This window comes from Leptonychotes weddellii, chromosome 11 (genome assembly GCF_054177405.1).
Source record: "Leptonychotes weddellii isolate Sample4059 chromosome 11, ASM5417740v2, whole genome shotgun sequence".
Taxonomy (NCBI): domain Eukaryota; kingdom Metazoa; phylum Chordata; class Mammalia; order Carnivora; family Phocidae; genus Leptonychotes; species Leptonychotes weddellii.
Window position 1 is genome coordinate 5,616,186 of NC_138379.1, and position 20,575 is coordinate 5,636,760.

The following is a 20,575-nucleotide window of genomic DNA, read 5'->3' on the forward strand; positions in this document are numbered from 1 at the left end:
TGATCCTGGAGTCCCTGGATCGAGTCCCGCATCGGGCTCCCTGCTCAGCAGGGAGTCTGCTTCTCCCTCTGGCCCTTCCCCCTCTCATGCTCTATCTCATTCTCTCTCTCAAATAAAAAAAAAAAATCTTAAATTGATGCCTTCAGTTCATATTACCCTCTATTCCCTGTTGTTGCTGGGATCTTTAACTGTAGTCATTCCTGCTCATTTCTTGATTTTAGCTCCTCACTCATTGTTCTTCTCCCCAGTACTACACCAGCCATAACTCTCTGTGGTTTCAATATATGCTCTTTCCTACATCGTGGCTGCCTCAATCCCCTAATCCCTCTCTTACAATGATCTTGTCCTCACACTTGTGTTAGCTACTCACCCAAACGATCATACTCCGGATCTTATCATTACCAATAATTACAACCAATACCTTATCTCAGTTTCATGCTCCCCACTCTGATTACCACCTATATTTTCAGCTCATTCTCTCTGGTTTGTCAACAACAATAATCCTTCAGACCCACCAGGACCTACAATCCAAGGATCCTCCCATTGTTTCAATTTTCCTCAGGCCCCTGTTGTCCGTCTCTCCTCCTTACCCAGCTTAAATGCCACAGTCAATCTTTATAAATATGTTCTTGCACACACCCTTAACTCCTGGGCTCTGCTGCTAGTTTGCCATTCTCATTTGGTAAAAATTACAACCCTATTTAAATTCAACTTCAGGGTGCCTGGGTGGCTCAGTTGGTTAAGCATCTGCCTTCTGCTCAAGTCATGATCCCAGGGTCCTGGGATCGAGCCCTGCATAGGGCTCCCTGCTCAGCAGGGAGTCTGCTTCTCCCTCTCCCTCTGCCCCTTCCCTGGTTCCTGCTCTCTCTCAAATAAATAAATAAAATCTTAAGGGGGGGAAATCAGAGGGGGAGACAAACCATCAGAGACTATGGACTCTAGGAATCAAACTGAGGGTTTTGGGGGGACGGGGGATGGGTGAGCATGGTGATGGGTATTAAGGAGGGCACATATTGCATGGAGCACTGGGTGTTATATGCAAACAGTGAATCATGGAACACTTAAAAAAAAAAATCCAACTGCACCAGCTGAACATGCCCAGCGAGAATCATATAATCAGGCGAACTGGTCTGTCTTTTAATATATGACCCCAAATCAGTAATGAGCCGACAAGGCAACCTGGCAATTTGCTCTGTATTGTTCCAAGTCTTTCCACTTTTCTGCTGTACTTGATGACGGTTTTATACCTTCTCATTTTTCCTCAAACCTCTAACATCCCCTTACCTCTCCTCACTCTAAGCTGATAACCTTGATTCCTACTTTGCTGACAAAATGCAAGCAATGGGAAAAGGGCTCCCACAATTCCCAGCACACCTACCTACTTAGCGCATCTGTGCTCATGTATCCTTCATCCCTCCTGTTATACAGATGAAGGCTCCTCTCCCATCTGAAGTCAACCGCTCCACTTGGGCATCAGAGCTCATTCCTTCTCATCTGCTCAAACGCTCTTCTACCCAGTCTTTCCTATCCTGCATAATCAACTTTCCTCTTTTTCTGGATCATTTCCACTAACAAACATGCTGTTATTTCTCTCATCTTAAAAAACCAAAAACCAAAAACCAAACCAAACTAAAACAAAAAATAACTCTCTCATGCCCATGTGCCCTGCTGGCTACCAACCTACATCTTGCCTTCACTTTATAGTGAACTCCTCAAGAGGTCTATTTTTACTCTCCTGAAGTCCTCTTCTTTCATTTTCTCTTAAATGCATTCCAGTCAATCTTCCTATCTCCACCAGTCCACAAAAATGCTATTGACAAGGTCTCAAATAATCTTCACTTTAAAGAATCTGATATCTGTTCTTATCTCCTTTGACTTATCTGCAGTTTTTTTTTTTTAAGATTTTATTTATTTATTTGACAGAGAGACACAGCCAGAGAGGGAACACAAGCAGGGAGAGTGGGAGAGAGAGAAGCAGGCTTCCCGCGGAGCAGGGAGCCCGATGCGGGGCTCGATCCCAGGACCCTGGGATCATGACCTGAGCTGAAGGCAGACGCTCAATGACTGAGCCACCCAGGCGCCCCTATCTGCAGCTTTTGATAGAGCCCATCACCCTTGACTTCCAGCAACACTTCCTTCACCTGGCTTCTAGAACCTCTACTCTTGGATTTTATCCTCTGGCTACTCTTTCTTGGTCTCCATTTTAGGTCCTTCCTCTCCTTGCTGACTTCCTATTGTTGGAGTGCCTGGGGCCTTAATCCTTAGACCTGTTCTCTTCTCTACATTCACTCTACTTCTAATTCTCTCATCCAATCTTAGGGTTTTAATTAAATATACTCTTCAAATTATATCTCTATCCCAGACCTCCCTCCTGGACTCTAAACCTATATATTCAATTGCCTATTCAACATCTCCTCCTGGACATTTAATAGGCATCTCAAACATAATACGATAAGCTGAGTTTTGGATCTTTCCCTCCAAATCTGCTTCACCCACAGTCTTCTCCATCTCACTTAATGGCATTTCCACCCACCAATTGCTCAAGAAAAAACTCTGGTGGGGCGCCTAGCTGGCTTGGTTGATACAGTATGTGCCTCTTGATCTCAGGGTCGTGAGTTCAAGCCCCATGTCAGGTGTAGAGAGATTGCTTAAATAAGCTTTAAAAAGAAAAGAAAGGGTGCCTGGGTGGCTCAGTTGGTTAAGCGACTGCCTTCGGCTCAGGTCATGATCCTGGAGTCCCGGGATCGAGTCCCGCATCGGGCTCCCTGCTCAGCAGGGGGTCTGCTTCTCCCTCTGCCCTCTTCCCTCTCGTGCTCTCTGTCTCTCATTCTCTCTCTTTCAAATAAATAAATAAAATCTTTTAAAAAAAAAAAGAAAGAAAAGAAAAAACTCTGGTGCCACCCTCATCTCTTGCCTGAATTACTGCTATGGCCTGTTAACTGGTCTTCCTGATTCCTCTTTCCCACCTATAAGTCTCTTCACCACACAACAGCCAGAGTGATACCATCAGTCCTTTGCTCGAAACCCTCCAATTCACACAGATCGAAAACCAGAGACCTTGCAATTATCTCCACACATCCTGTCCCCCCTACTTCTTTGACTTCATCTCCTACTGTTCTCATTCCTCTCCAGCCTCACTGACCACCTCCTCCTTCCTCTTGATCCTGTCAGACACATGCCTGCCTTAGGGCCTTGCCTTGCCTTTCCCCCTCTAACTAGACTGCTCTTTCTCCAGATATTGCATGGCTCCCTCCCTCACCTCCTTCAAATTCTTTGCATAAATGTCATCTTCTCAGTGAGACCTACCCTGACAACCACATAGAGTTTGTAAATTTCCTCACCTCTGGCATACTCCATCCCTTTATCTTCTTTTATTTATTTCCCCACAGGACATATCTCCTTCCAATAGCAGCGGCCCTCACTATTTGAACGCTCAATATACAAATATATGCTGTAAATACTTGTAAAAATTTCTATCCCAACTGCATTATCTGAACTGCACACCTGTTACACCCAATCTGCATGTGCAGGTAACAGGACAGAGTGCAGGGCAGTCCCAGGGTCACAGTGAGCACTGGCACTTTTAAAGCATGGTACACTACTGTTCTCCTCTTTCCCACCCTTCTCCAAAGATTTGCTCTTCATGGGTCCCAGTACTTGCTTCTTCCAGGTGCCTGGGGCACAACCAACTTGGGTCCAACTTCAAAATTATCTTTAGTATCTTTACATATCATCTTTAAGCTATGTAACAGCATATCTTCATTTGCAGTATAGAAGCAAAATAATTTATATCTGATACAATATCATTACATACAACACATAAAAATACACATTAAGGAGTATTAATGCTTTAAAAATTAGGTTCCTGGTGTTCTATTTATTTATTTAAAGATTTTATTTATTTGAGAGAGAGACAGCACCCGCTCGAGAGACAGCATGAGCTAGGGGTGGAGGGGGGAGGCAGAGGGAGAGGGAGAAGCAGATTCCCTGTTGAGTGAGGAGTCTGATGCGGGGCTGGATCCCAGGGCCCCAGGATCATGACCTGAACTGAAGGCAGATGCTTAACCAACTGAGCTACTCAGGCGCTCCGGTTCCTAGTGTTTTAAATGCCTCTTTTTAAAATTTAAGATTATTGGTGAATGGTCACACAGATATTTAAGAGCGTTGTAGTAATATCTGAGGAAATAGGTGGAGATTTCTTGGATGTCTGAGAATTCACTGTTATTTTTCCCATTTAAATAATGGAAGATAGGCTGCTGCCATCCAACATTTTTCCCAGAATGGATTAGATTTCAAGGGAAGTCTGTAGATAATGTTCTTATTATGTTTGTTTTCTCCTTCCTTCTACTACAATGATTCTTAAACTTTTCAGTTGCAGAATCTTTCTACACTCAAAAATTATATACCCAAATAGCTTTTGTTTATGTAGGTACCTCTATCAATATTTACCATATTGGGAATTATAACTGAGATATTTAAAAATATGTATTAATTCACTTAAAAATAATAAACCTTTCATGTGTTTACATAAAAACATTTATGAAAAATATCTTTTCCAAAACAAAAACAATTTAGTAAGAAGATGGCATGGTTTTTTTAATAACAATTTTATTGGGATATAATTCAAATACTGTACAATTCACCCATTTAAAGTGTACAATTCAATGGCTTTTAGGATATTCAGAGCTGTGCAAACATTACCACAATCAATTCCAGAGCATTTTCATCATCCCAAAAAGAAACCCCATACTCTTTAGCTGTCACCCTACTAACCATCTCATCCTCCACCCCCCAGCCCTAGGCAACCACTAATTTACTTTCTGACTCTAACAATTTACCTATTGTGGACATTTCATATAAATGGAATCATACAATATATGGTCTTTTGTGCCTGTCTTTCATTTCGCAGTGTTTTCAAGGTTCATCCATGTTGTAGCATGGATATACTTTATTTATTTTTTATTGACAAAAAATATCCCATTGCATTGATATACCACCTTTTTCATATCCATTGCTCAGTTAATGGACTTAGTTTGTTTCCAATTTTGGGGTATTATGAATAGATGCTGCAATGAGCATTTATGTGCAAAGTTTTATATGGATGTTTTCATTTCTCTTGGGTACCACCTAGGAGTGGAACTGCTGGGTCATCTGGTACCTCTACGTCACACCTTTTCAGGAACTGCCAATCTGTTTCCAAGGTGGCTGCATCATTTTACATTCTCAACAGCAGTATGAAGGAGAGGGCATACTTTTACATTTCTGTGAATCTCTTTACTGTCTGGCTGATAGAAGACAACTGGATTCCTCTACCTGCTTCTGTATTCAATTTGTTGCAAAATATTGTTTTGATTGAGTATATAAAAAATCCAGACTCAAGAAGATACGGAGTTAAAAAAAAAGGAGGAGGCTTTTGTAGCACTGTTATATATTAAAATTAACAGAAAAAGGACAACAGTGGAAAAATTGGGAAATCTGAATAAAGTCTTTAATTTAGTTAATAGTTTTGTACCAATGATAATTTCTTAGTTTTGATAAATGTACCATGGCTAAGAAAGATGTTAACATTGGGAAAAGCTGGGCAAAGGGAAAACAGGAACTCTATGTACTATCCCTGCATCTCTTCTGCAAATTTAAAATTATTTCAAAATAAGATGTTAAAAATAAAATTTTTTTTTTTTAAAGATTTTATTTATTTATTTAACAGAGAGATAGCGAGAGCAGGAACACAAGCAGCGGGAGTGGGAGAGGGAGAAGCAGGCTTCCTGCCAAGCAGGGAGCCCGATGCGGGACTCGATCCCAGGACCCTGGGATCATGACCCGAGCCGAAGGCAGACGCTTAACGACTGAGCCACCCAGGCGCCCTAAAAATAAAAATTTTATCCATTGGTCTATTTTGTTCTTTGAACGGATCTTTTACCCAGCATGATTTTGTAACATCATGCATTGGTCATTTGGAAAACACTGGTTCACTGAGTTAGGCAAACCTTTCAAATGTTACACATTTAAAAAAAACTTTTTTTATTAACATATAATGTATTCTTTGTTTCAGGGGTACAGGTCTGTGATTCATCAGTCTTACACAATTCACAGTGCTCACCATAGCACATACCCTCCCCAATGTCCATCACCCAGCCACCCCATCCCTCCCACCCCCCACCACTCCAGCAACCCTCAGTTTGTTTCCTGAGATTAGGAGTCTCTCATGGTTTGTCTCCCTCTCTGGTTTCGTCTTGTTTCATTTTTTCCTCCCTTCCCCTATGATCCTGTCTTGTTTCTCAAATTCCTCATGTCAGTGAGATCATATGCTACTTGTATTTCGCTTAGCGTTAATACCCTCTAGTTCTATCCACGTTGGTGCAAATGGCAAGATTTCATTTTTTGATAGCTGCATAATATTCCATTGTATATATATACCACATCTTCTTTATCCATTCATCTGTTGATGGACATCTAGGCTCTTTCCATAGTTTGGTGATTGTGGACATTGCTGCTATAAACACTGGGGTGTAGGTGCCCCTTTGGATCACTACATTTGTATCTTTGGGGTAAATACCCAGTAGTACAATTGCTGGGTCATAGGGTAGCTCTATTTTCAACGTTTTGAGGAACCTCCACACTATTTTCCAGAGTGGCTGCACCAGCTTGCATTCCCATCAACAGTATAGGAGGGTTCCCCTTTTTCTGCATCCTTGCCAACATCTGTCGTTTCCTGACTTGTTAATTTTAGCCATTCTGACTGGTGTGAGGTGGACACATTTTTTATTATACAATTTAAAAAATTATTATCATTACTATCACCACTGATCTTTTCAGAAAAGTCCTTAAGAATTGGGAAGCTGTGAAGCTTATAGTGACAGCACATTTTCCAAAATTCTAATTTTCACTTGAAAGATCAAATTTTATCATTGGCCAAAAATATTCTCAGTTGTTTCCCTAGAAGTGATAGGTTCACTTTGCTCATTTTCAAGAAAATATCTTCCAAGTAGCTGAGTCTGAATAACCAGTTTGTCTATAAGGCCTTCTTTCACATAAAAATGGTGTTCCATAACAAAAGCAGTTATTATTTATTTATTTATTTATTTATTTATTTATTTGAGAGAAAGAGCATGTGAACATGAGCAGGGGGAGGGGCAGAGGGAGAGGGAGAGAGAGAATCTTAAGCTGGCTCCATGTCCAGTGCAGAACCTTGGCGTGGGGCTCCATCTCACGACCCAAGATCACGACCTGAGCCGAAATCAAGAGCCAGACAATTAAATGACTGAGCCACCCAGGTGCCCCCAAAAGCAGCTATTTTAATTCACAACTGAATTGCACAAGTATTTGTTCAAAACAATAGCCATACTTCACTATGAAGCAGAAGTGCTTTAAGCATGTTTGGGACACCTGGGAGGCTCAGTTCGTTAAGTGTCCAACTCTTGATTTCAGCTTGGGTCATGATCTCAGGGTGATGAGATCGAGCCCTGCGTCAGGCTCCACACTCAGTGGGGAGTCTGCTTGAGATTCCCTCTCTCCCTCTCCCTCTGCCCCCCCCACCTTGTCCCCACAAACTCTCTCAAATAAATCAATCTTAAAAAAAAGTGCTTTATGCATGTTTCCCATTTGTTTTATCTGCTCACTGCTGTATCCCCTGTGCCTAGAGCAATGCTTTGCATATAATAGATGCTCAATAAAAATTTATTAAATGTATGAATAAATGAATAGACAAGTCAATGGATAAAAGAATGTGATAACATCTGTAATTACTTCCAGCTGGTTAGAAGTAAAGCAATAAAAAATTCAGGATATTTATAAGTTTTTTGATATAATTTTAAATTTTACAGAATGTTAAATATTTAATCAGGGAATTATTTCTTTTGGCAAAGGCATTTGACTGAAGGGATGGCAAAAGCAGTGGGGAACTTTTGAAACCGTACCAACAGTGTTTGCCTGGAAAGCAACAGCTTTTAGCAAAGGCAACAATTCCTGAAAACCGGAACCCTGCCCATGACCTAGAAATGGGTGCAAAATCAGGATAGGAAGCAAAGACATTGAAAGTCTCCACTTGCACATCGTTGTCCCACACTTGCTTTTTCAACTCAGGGTGCCTGGGAATGTTTCACAGAACTGGGAGGAATTATGTACAAAGATGAACAGGGAATCAGAATATAAAGTGAGACATGTAGGAATTCATAAGGAGTAATCAAAATGCTTTAAGTTTTGAGGACTAAATTAAGATAATGTATTTATCTCAGAAAGAAAGCTGAGGACCTCAGTGTATGGTACACATACTGTGAGAGCTACAGAGAGGGATTTTATTTTATTTTTATTTATTTATTTGAGAGGGAAAGAGCGCACAAGCAGGTGGGAAGGGGCAGAGAGAGAGGGACAAGCAGACTCCCTGCTGAGCAGGGAGCCTGATGCAGGACTCTATCCCAGGATCTTGGGATCATGACCTGAGCCGAAGGCAGACACTTAACCAACTGAGCCACCCAGGCGCCCCTACACACATGGATTTTAATGAAGCCAATATCAGAAGAATAACCTGCTGCATCGTAGCTGATCTAGCCAATAAAATATGCTGGTTAGTAGGGAGTTACCATATAGTTCACTACTTTTCAACGAGTAAGAATTAACTAAATACACCATTCTTAAGCTGAAGAATCCAATCATTATTTAATGACTCCAGAATCTCAGTAAGCTCTAGAGAGTCATCATTAGAAAGGACTTAACAGTTAAGGAAGGCCTAGTAGTGGAGTTTAATGACTATATATAAATTACCTGCTCTTTAGTTTCTAGTACCACTTCTGCCACCTGGTAATTAGCTGGCAACAGGTAAATTGCTTAACCTTCCTGTAGTTCAGTTCTCCCTTCTCTCCTGAACTTCGGGAATGCTTACAGTATGAATGTTTGTGAAGTATTTTGGGTCCCTTGAAGATACTGAGTAAGTATAAGGAGTTAAATGGGTGGATTACCCAGAAGTTAAAATATTCCAGTAAATTTTTAATTGCCAAGTCTGAAACAATAATCTATAAATTTCTTCTATCTTATAGAAAACCTCCAAAGTGCTTCTCCAACCCATTGGAGCTTGGACCCAGAAACCCTGGGAATAAGACTGAAACAGGCACTGGCCACCACAGCAATTTCTGAATCATTTATCAAACATTTTAGCATCATCTGTATCACCAGATCTTCAGACTAATCCTATTAGATATGCAGGGCAGGAAGGACCAAGTTTTAAATGTTCAAAGAAACTAAGGTTTAAAGAAACTGAGTGGTTTAACTAAGAGACAGGACTGGGACTCATTAGTTCTCATGAACTCAGTCATCTTACACTATTGTTTCTTGCTTGCCTGAGGAGGAAGGGAAGGAGGGAAGAGTTAGGCCCCCATCAGTATTTCTGGAGCCCCAACCACAGGCAAAAAGTTATCCAGCTTCCTTGGACCCTGAACAAACAATCCTGCTCAACTCACCTGTAGCTTTACAGCAATGACCACTGAGTTAAGATCTTTGTCCATTTCTTTTAGCATGACGAGTTTCTTCAGGGTCAAGCTGAACAGCCTAGAAAAATTTTGAGAAAGACAATCCAGTCAAACATAAGGAACTTATGAGAAAAGTGATAGATGATGTTGGGGAAACACTGCTTTACCTAAAGAAAGAACGTTAGAATGCCAAAATGTGTCCCCCTTTAGTAAAAGAGCACCCTCCTGTTTAATTCTGATACTTGAGAATTGTCAAAAGGTACATTATTCCATGAACCTCTGTGGATCCAATGATCTCAAGCTAAAACTGACACACTTTTCTACTTCCAGTACATGGGAGCAATTTCTGAGGGAGAGGGGTAAGTATACCAAGGGCAGGTATAGATGTTTATTTTGCTTCTCCAGTCCCTCTTCCACTTTACATCTAATCATACCTGAAACATTTATAGATGTAAATCTGTAGCAACCAGGAGATAATCCACACAAACAAAATAGATACCATTTGCAGAAAATGACTGAAATGGTCACAATTTGGATTTCAGCTGAATTGTGCTTCAGGTATGCAGAAAATCTTCAGTGCCACAATGAGGAAGTTCCCTTACCTGAAAGAGGTAGGACTGTCCCTTGCTCTGGAGTCAGCAACTGTAATCTGATCTTGCCTTACCACGACAGGGCTACTCTGGTCTTCTAGTAGGAGTTGGGAGGGAAACTGTGGATACTGCGTTTCTGCTTCTGGTTTGAGTGGTTCAAGTCCAGAACATTCTCTCCCTTGGAGAGGCTCTGGTGAATGGGAGTCACACAAAGGATGCCGCTTACCAGAGTCATAACAAGTCCTCAGAATTACACTCCATTTTATGCGTCCCCTCTCTCCAGTGCTGTAGTTCTCTTGCCCCTGCTTTCTGCCTGTCTTGCTTCTCTCCACTCCTTCCTCATGCTCTAAGCTCCAGTCATACTGAATTTCTTTTAGGTCCTTGGTTGCCACCCCTCTGGGCCTTCTACCAAAGGGCTGAGCAGATATTTGCTCAGCAAAAATCTGTTAAATAAAATTTTATAATTCCCTAATGCCTCTTCAGCCATTGACTCCCTCATCTGTGCTCCTAAAACACACTGAGATTTGTTAAACTGGAATCACCTGGGTTCATGCTCACTCTTCCAAAATCTCCCCCTCAATGCCTACCCTCAGCATTATGTTTCTCTTTTCCCTTCAGGGTAGAGATGTGCTGACCCAAAAGGAACTCTGGTTCTGCCAACACCAAAGGGATTATTATATTCTGCATAGTTGGCTATTAAGAAATGTAACTACATTGTTCAACTGACTTTCAAGCCTTGTCGGAAAGGAAAGGGAACATGACTGGATAGACAAACGGAAGAGACTGGATGTGCCACATTTTGTTCCTCACTAAAGGCAGCTAATTATGGATGCTTTTGATGGGTCAGGTTTTTGTTTCTTTCCAAAGCAAACATTTTCTACCTTCAGACTGATCTGCTGGTGCTGAATAAACTCACTGCAAGATATAAAGAGTCGCAGTAATAAATCTGGGACACGTGTTTCTTCCCCTTTGCTTGTGATCCTTCTTCACTCTTTTATACATTCCACACATTTAGTGAGCATCTCCTGTGTGCTGGGCACTGGATTAGTTGTTAGGATCATAGAGGATGTGGTCCTTAGCCTCATGGAGATGACACAATCCAGAGGGGAAGAAAAGTAATCACTTCTATTATGTAAACTCCTTGTCCTCAGCTCCTTTATGTCCCATAAAGGCTCTGGACCATCTTTCCTCTTATAGAACATGTAAAAACTGTAGGTTGATATGGCAGAATTTTGTCAGGAAGGAATAACACATCATAGACCAATAAATGTTTATTGAACAAATAAATAAACCTTTATGCCACAGCACCTTATGTAAACAAGAAAGCCAAGACTGATTTAATACCTTAGGTAACAAAGCAACAGCAAGACTGGATATGCTTAGTGTTTGCTTAGAAACTAGACACACCACACTGATTTCCATTCTATTGGCAATCAGTTCAATAGATCTTTTTATTTGTTTGTTTTTAATGGTATGACTCAAAGGATGTGGGGACTTAAATGCAGTCTAGTTCTTCAAAGTATAAGAAAAATGCCTATGACTCATTAAGCATCTACCATGTACCAGTTGCTTGATATATATTGCATTATTTCATGTAAGTCTCACAATAATTCTAAGAGGTGAGTAATATGTCCATTTTACAGATGAGGATGCCAGAAGGATTGAGAGACTTGACCAAGATCACACAAAAAGTGGTTGAGCCAAGATGCAAATTTAGGCCTATCTTAGCCCAGAACCTGATTTAAGTTACTACAAGGCACTTTATTAGAAAGTTAGAAGAAATTATTTTAATTACAAGTAAATATTTTCAACATATATTTTAATAACAGAAAAACTCCAAGGAAATAAGATACATTTCTCCTTAAGCCCACACTCACACACAGTTGACAGTCCCAGACAGTTCCAAGGATGACTAAGCCTGACTGAGACTGGCAAATGTTCTGACTGGAAGTGTTGCAATGCATAAGAGGCTGAGGTAGATTGTGATCTTAGGTTTTCTTGTTACCCTATGTTTTATTGGTTGGGTACTTCTTATGCAGTTAAAATACAGAACCCAAGGCCTAAACAGAAGGGTCCTGCCCTGATCACACTCCTGTTTTAATAATTCCAAGTGCTGGTGAAGATGTGGCATAACCAGAAGTCCCCCGTGTGGCTGGTAAGAGTGCAAAGTCATACAATCATTTGAGAAAACCATTTGGTAGTTTATTAGTACACATTAATTATATTCCTATTCCTATGCCTAGCTCTCAAGAGAACCCAAGAACAATGAGTCTGAGATCGTGACCTGAGCTGAAGGTAGCTGCCTAACTGACTCAGCCACCCAGGCGCCCCAGGCATGTTTTACATTTTAATAAGATTCTTCTAGCTGTTCTATTAGGATAGAATGAAGGAAAGCAAAGGGGAGAAGGGAAAAGTTGAGTTAGAAGGCAACTGTCATAGTGCAAGCAATAGATGACTAATGGCTTAGAGGGTGGCAGCAGCATGGCAGCAGTGGAGGTGGTAAAAAATGGTTTGATTTCAGGATATACTATTGAAGATGTAGGTCAGCTCCCGGGTTTTTGGCCTGAACATCTGGAAAGGTGGGGTTGTCATTAACTGAGATGGGGAAAACTCTGGGTAAAGCAGGTTTGAGGAGTTTAAGGTCAAGACTTCAATTTTGGACGCTTTAAGTGTGAGATGTCTACGACTTCAAAGTAGACATGTTGAGTAGAGCGTTAGATATATAAGTTTGTCTCCAGACTGGAAACATCAATATGCAAGTGTGGCATACAAATGGAATTTAAAGTCACAAGATTGGATGAGATGATCCATAGAATGAGGGCACATACAAAGGGAAGAGCACCAGGGTTAAGCCCAAGAACACTTCACCATTAAAGACAGAGAGAGGTGAAGACAATGAACTAGCAAAGGTGATCAAAAAGGATCAACCAGGGAAGCAGGGGGAACACCAAATAAATGTGATATTCTAAAGCCAAGACAGAATGGTTGGCTGTATCAAATGCTGCTGATGGGTCAAGACAAAGACTGAGAAGAGATGACTGAATTTAGTCACACAGACCTTAACAAGAGCAGTTTCACAGAATAGTGAAAATGAAGGCCTAACTGGAACGAATTTGAGAGAGGATGGGAGGAAAGGCACTGGAGATAGCAAATATAAAGACACAAATCTGTTTCAGTCCTAGCTCCACCCCAATACCCTGAGTAGTAAAATTCTTGTCCAACAGAAAATATAGTGCAAGTCACAGGTGTAACTTTCTTATCTGGTAGTCTGTAATTTCGCTATGTGCTAGGAAGAGGGTACCCAAATGACCAGCCCCCAGTAAAAACCTAGGCACTAGGTCTCTAATGAGCTTCCTTGGTAACAACACTTCCTAGTTGTCACAATTCAGTGTATATTGTGTGACTCCACTGGGAGAAGACTCTTGAAAGCTTGTACCTGGTTTCCTCCAGGTTTTGCCTATGTACTTTTTCTCTTCACTGACTTCACTTTTGTACCCTTTTGCTGAAATAAATCATAGCTGTGACTATGACTGTGTATTCTGAGTCCTGTGAGTCCTCTTAGGAATCATCAAACCCAGGGGTGGTCTTGTAGAACCCCAACACAGAGTGGGCGGAAAGGGATAATTACAAAAGGGTACTATTGGGGTGATGGATATGTTCATTATCTGAATTATGGTGATGGTTTCACAAGTATGTATTTATGTCAAAACTTGTCAAATTGTACACTTTAAATATGTGCAGCTTATTGTATGTCAATACTTCAATAAAACTGTTTTTAAAAATATTTTATTTATTTGAGAGAGAGAGAGAACGCACATAGGCACGAGACACTACGGGCAGGGGAGAGGGGCAGAGGGAGAGGGAGAAGCAAATTCCCTGCTGAGCAGGAAGCCTAACACAGGGCTTGATCCCAGGACCTTGGGATCATGACCTGACCTGAAGGCAGACACTTAACCAACTGAGCCACCCAGATGCCCCTAAACTGTTTCTTCTTTCTAAAGGAAGGTTCTACCCAGTGTCCTAGAGTCTGCTAATTGCCTATCCAACATCTATTTCCCCTTCCTACTTAGTAACAGAGCACCAATTTTTAGCTGAGCATGTTGCTTCTTAAAATAAAAGACCATGCTTTCCAGCTTCTTTGGCAGCTAGGTGAGAACACATGGCTAAAATTTGGCCAATGTGTAAGTGGACATATTAGGTACCACTTGTGGGAAGATTTTTTTAAAGGGAATCCACTCACCTGACAGATCCTTTTACCTTCTCCTGGTCTGCAATGCAGGCTGATGGCTTTAGCTCCTACAACTAACTTGGACCATGAGGAAACCTTGATAATTCAAGCCATGTGTCAGGAATGTAAATTAGAAAGAGAGGAGTCAGGATCCTTGATGACACTGTAGGAGCTACTGTATGAACCGTGGACTGTTTAGCTCTGGATTTTTTATTTTTTTTAAGTGAGAAAGAAATAAACTGCTATCTTACATAAATATCTTATTTTGAATCTGTTGTTGTTGTTGTTATATGCAGGTAAACTTATTTTTAAGTGATACACCAGGAACAGATTCCCAAGGTGTAGGTAGGGTTCAGTCACCAGCTCTCAAATACTTTTGAGAGAATCAGTTGAATTATTCCCAAAGTCATTTTATTTATTTAGGTTTATTTATTTATTTTTTAGCTATCTTTACATCCAACGTGGGGCCAGAACTCATGACCCTGAGATCAAGAGTCGCATGCTCAGGACACCCGGGTGGCTCAGTCGTTAAGCGTCGCCTTCAGCTCAGGTCCTGATCCCAGGGTCCTAGGACAGAGTCCTGCATTGGTCTCCTTGCTCAGTGGGGAGCCTGCTTCTCCCTCTGCCTGCTTGTGCTCTCTCTCTCTCTCTCTCTCTGACAAAGAAAATCTTAAAAAAAAAAAAAAGAGTCACATGCTCTTCAGACTGAGTCAGCCAGGTGCCCCCCCTCAAAGTCCGTTTTAAAGGGTGATGCCCTATCAAGAAATCCTGGCTTTAGCAACCCTCAGTTTGTTTCCTGAGATTAAGAATTCCTCATATCAGTGAGGTCATATGATACATGTCTTTCTCTGATTGACTTATTTCAGTCATCATAATACCCTCCAGTTCCATCCACGTCACTGCAAATGGCAAGATTTCATTCTTTTTGATGGCTGCATAATATTCCATTGTATATATATATACCACATCTTCTTTATCCATTCATCTGTCGATAGACATCTTGGCTCTTTCCAGACAGACATTGGGGAGGGTATGTGCTATGGTGAGCGCTGTGAATTGTGTAAGACTGATGAATCACAGATCTGTACCTCTGAAACAAATAGTACATTATATGTTAAGAAAAAAAAAAAGAAGAAGAAGAAGAAGATAGCAGGAGGGGAAGAATGAAGGTGGGGAAATCGGAGGGGGAGACAAACCATGAAAGACTATGGACTCTGAAAAACAAACTGAGGGTTCTAGAGGGGAGGGTGGTGGGAGGATGGGTTAGCCTGATGGATATTAAAGAGGGCACGTTCTGCATGGAGCACTGGGTGTTATACGGAAACAATGAGTCATGGAACACTACATCAAAAACTAATGATGCAATGTATGGTGATGAACATAATAATAATAATAATAAAAAGAAATCCTGGCTTTTATCCTTATAGAAGGAAGGGAAGATACCTCAAAAGTTGAAAGAAAAAAAGGTTCTTTTCACAATCCTTAGAAGAACCAAATTCCTAGACTTCTGCATTTCAGAGAGCTCACTAGGAATCTCTGTGGTACACTGGGTTGGAAGCCAGTTTCATGGTACACCTTGGGAACATGGGAGCTGGCTGAAGACTCCTCTGTACCTCCCTTCCTACTTGTCTCCTCATCTAGGGATGAGACAACAGGGCGGTTCTAGGTAAAAGTCTTTAACCAAAGGAGGTTTCAAATGGAACGTATGGCTGGGGTTCCCCCAGCTAATCCACCTCTGGTATGTCAGTGAAAGGCCAGACAGAAAAGGTGCACCTCTATGTGCTAGAACTCAAAGAAGTCAACGATCTGCCTTTCAAGTAAAACAGTATCACAACGATGGCTGGAATCCAAAGGACTTATAAAGGACGATCCCAGGTTATTCAGCCCAAAAATAATCTTCCCTTCTGCAAAGGCATTTTGAAAATATACTGATAATAGGACTCATTATTGTCATTTTTTAAGACTCCATTTGGAGGGACGCCTGGGTGGCTCAGTCGTTAAGCGTCTGCCTTCAGCTCAGGTCATGATACCAGGATCCTGGGATGGAGCCGCACATCCGGCTCTCCGCTTGGTGGGAAGCCTGCTTCTCCCTCTACCACTCCCTCTGCTTGTGTTCCCTCTCTCACTGTCTCTCTCTAATAAATAAATTAATTAATTAAAAAAAAAGACTCCATTTGGAAATGCTAGTGAAGTCCAGCATTAATAAAACAACGAAACATCAAATCAAGGTCCCCTGATTACTCAAAGTGCTTCTTCCTTCTGCATCTTGGTCTTTTCCTGATCCCACCCCTTTCTTTCCTTGTTGGGTAACCTTTGGTGACTGTGTCTTGATTTTCTCATATAAAATGAAGATAACAATAGTGCCTACTTAATAACACTGTGATATGGTTTAACTGAGAGAATGGAAGGCAAAACAGGGCCTGGCATATGGTAAGATGCTGTAACTGCTACACTTGGAACTGTCATCGCCATCGTGATCATTCTTATTTGTTCACTGTTTAAGCCTGCGTTTTTGGGGGACCGACTTCCTTCCAATAGGGTAGTGATGCAACTGCCATTCTAAACAGGGAGGGAGCTCCTCCTGGCCTCTACTCTCACTCCCTGCATCTCAGTCATTTCCTTTCCACTTGGCAGGCCCTTGAGCCCTCGAGGAGAATACCCTCACTGCCGTCATCAACAGGAAGGACAATCAGAGTAACACTGATGGAGTCCATAACTGGCTTAAAGACTTTCTTTTTGCACAGCAAGATTTTCATCAACCTTTTACTGTATTTATCTTCAATGTACTTAGCTTTATGCCAGAAGCTATAAGGTACATAGAAAAATGAGGCATAATCTCTGCTTTTGAGCAGTTTATAATCTAGTTGAGAGGACAGGATTTAAGTGTATCAAACAATTATCTAACAAATGTAATGGTGCTTACAAAATTAAATACTAAATTACATAAAAGAAGAGAGTTTCTTCTTTAGCTCACAGCTTCAGTGAGGACATATTATTTGAGCCCAAGTAAATTCTCTCAAGAAGTTTTCTTTAGATCCCAATTGACTGAATCTGAAAGAATAAGGCTGTCTACTTGATAAGTCGATAGAGAATGATATAAAAATATAATAACAAGAATCTTTTGAAGCCTTCTAAATTATTCTATTTTGTGCTTCACCATAAGAGGAAGGAGAAACAGCCTTAAATGTCATCTACAAACGGTCCCCACCTGTATTTCACAGCTGCTTCAAACTTACTCCATGCAAATCAGAACTAGAGAGACTCACCAAAAGAGAAATAGTCATATTCCACTCCCACTCCCCAAATCTCCTTTCTACTAGGGTATCAATGAAGAGTGAAGTGGCCATATTTTGGATAGGAAAGATGGAAGAATGGGGAAACAAAGATCTGGATGGAATAAAACACCGCATAGTCAGTCTCTGAATCACACTGATGGTCCTTTTGGGACCAGAAGACAAGTGACCTGGATGTTTTTTTGCTCCTACCAAGAAATGACTATGTTATATGAGCAAATCAATTTTTTCTCCCTTTTATTTCTTTAATCACAAAATAGGAAGAAGCTCTACCTTCCCTCTGCAACAGCATTTATCAGGACAAAGAGCAAATCAACAGAAAAAAATTATGGAAAAGTTTTTCCTTTGTGAGGGTGATCTTCATTTTTACAATTGCTTTAATTTTAACAGGGCACTTGTAGATACCTGGATGAACTTCAATAACAGTAACACAAAAGGTAAATTTCTGAGCAGTGTAATTTTACTGCTTAAGAAGTTACCTGGATATGTAGACATTGAAGTTATAGTTTTACATAAAATAGCATAGACTGTGAAACAGTGAATTAAGGCAATATTATTTTAAAATTAGTAATTCAGGGCATCAGGGTGGCTCAGTCAGTTGACTGTCGGACTCTTGATTTTGGCTTAGGTCATGATCTCAGGGTTGTAAGATGGAGTCCTGGGTGGGTCTCTGTGGAGCCTGCTTGGGATTCTCTCTCTCCCTTTCCCTCTGCCCCTTCCCCTGCTCATGGGCATGAAATCCCTTTCTCACACAAATAAACAAACAAAATTAGTAATTTTAAAGCAGATTTTTAAAAAGCAAAGTAACTCAATTATCATCTCAAAAGGCACAACTTGGGAGAGATGGCTTGAATGAGATGCAGAGAGGAATGGATTTTACAATGATTGGGTAAAAGGAAAAAAGACTTCCTGTCTCTGTCTCACAAAAAAATCAGATGGAACTAGGCATTGTTCAGATGGGGAAACACCAGAGAATGAGAAAAAATTCAGACCCAAACAAAAAACATAACCCAGGAATAGGCTTTGGCATGTTTTATTCCCTAACCATAGGATGTGACTTTCTGTGAAGCAGAGGTACATAAGTTTATAAGTAAACCCCTAACTTTCAGTTACTTAGCATATGTTTATTTGGGGGATAAAAATGCCAATTACTTGCACATATCAACGAGATTATAACATTTTCCTCCCTTTCTACAATCTCCTTGATGATAATCTTCTGGAGGGGAAAGGACCTTAAACGTCAGGGGAGGTGGGAAGGGGTCTTGCTATTCTAATGTCTGCACCTCCTTCAGTAATTTAGAACAGACTTAAATGTAAGTTTATCATCTATAAAACAATTGCTATGTGAACTAGCAAGTGTGAAAAGTACCTAAGCATAAAGCCTGGCATATCAGAAGTGTTGAAAAAGGTTAAGTGCCTTCCTTAAACTTTGCTCAAAGGAACCATACATACCATCAGCATCTGACATGTACTAGCCACTTAAATTATAGTCCTTCAATATGACAGCCCCTTAATCCACGTGTTTCAGCGATAGAGGCAGAAGAGGTGTGTGGGAAGAACAAAACAAAAACCCTCCAAATTTTGGTCCAGCCAAAAATAAGTGATCTGAGTCAGGGGCAAGAACCAATAAAGTACATTAAAACAAAAGTATATCTGAGAGAGACTCCCAAGGCAAGCATGGTTGAATAATAGGGAATTATTAATACATCTTACCACATTAATAAGTTTGAAAGAAAAAATGCAATTACCTTATTAGATGCTAAAAAGGCATTTGATGAATTCAACATTCTTAATTTTATTTGTTTTTTTAAAGATTTATTTATTTTAGAGAAAGTGTGAGTGAGAGAGTGTGTGTCAGGGGGAGGGATAGAGGGAGAGAATCTTCAAGCAGATTCCCCACTGAGCATGGAGCTAATGCAGGGCTTGATTTCACAACCCATGGGATCATGACCTGAGCTGAAACCAAGAGTCGTACTTTTAACCAACTGAGCCACCCAGGCGCCCCTACATTCCTAATTTTAAAAAAGACCTTTAGGGATGGCCTAGCTGACTCAGTCTTTAGAGCATGGGACTCTTGATCTCAGGGTTGTGAGTTCGAGCCTCATGTTGGGTGTAGAGATTATGTAAAAATTTTTTTTAATTTAAAAATTATTTTTAAAAATTTTTTTGTTGTTAGTTTTTAACATCAATTTAAAATTAATTTTAGACATCAAAAGAAAAATACTTCCTTAACATAAACTTAAAAAACATATACTTTCCATAAATAGTCAGCATCAGGATTAAAGATGAGAGACCACAGCATTACTTCTGAAGACAGGAGCAATATAAGGGCCTATCTCTGCTATTCTTAAAAGCTGGCTGAAGTAAATAGAAATAAATGATATTGGGGCACCTGGGTGGCTGAGTCAGTTAAGCATCTGACTCTTGGTTTCAACTCAGTTCATGATCTCGGGTCGTGAGACTGAGCCCCACATTGGGCTCTGAGTTCCACGCAAAGTGTGCTTGAGATCCTCTCCCTCTGCCCTTCCCCCCGTGCTCACTCTCTATCTAAAATAAATAAATAAAATAAAATCTTTTTTTAAAAAAAGAAAAATTATATAAATGCTGAAAGGAGGACAAAAAACAATCCCCATTTGCAGATATATGCCTGTGTACTGGAACTCAAGAGAATCAACAAAAAAACTGGTAGAATCATTATGAAAATACCAAAATAAATATATAAAAATAAAAAGTGTCCTTAATGCAGGTAATAATAATTAAATATAATTAGGGGCGCCTGGGTCGCTCAGTCGGTTAACTGGCTGCCTTCGGCTCAGGTCATAATCCCAGGGTCCTGGGATCGAGCCCCACATCGGGCTCTCTGCTCAGCAGGGAGCCTGCTTCTCCCTCTCCCACTCCCCCTACTTGTGTTCCCTCTCTCCTTGTCTCTCTCTCTGTCAAATAAATAAAATCTTTTTTTTTTTAAAGATTTATTTATTTATTTGAGAGAGCGAGAATGAGAGA

The 20,575-nt window shown here is 40.6% G+C and overlaps 1 protein-coding gene across 1 annotated transcript in view; it reads right to left on the reverse strand.

Moving 5' to 3' along the window:
• Positions 1-20,575, reverse strand: part of PACS1 (phosphofurin acidic cluster sorting protein 1) — a 124,892-nt gene that overhangs the window by 32,458 nt on the left and 71,859 nt on the right. The window contains exon 2 of the mRNA XM_006740177.2: positions 9,453-9,540. Within this exon, the coding sequence (XP_006740240.1) occupies positions 9,453-9,540 (88 nt within the window). The remainder of the gene's footprint in view (positions 1-9,452; positions 9,541-20,575) is intronic.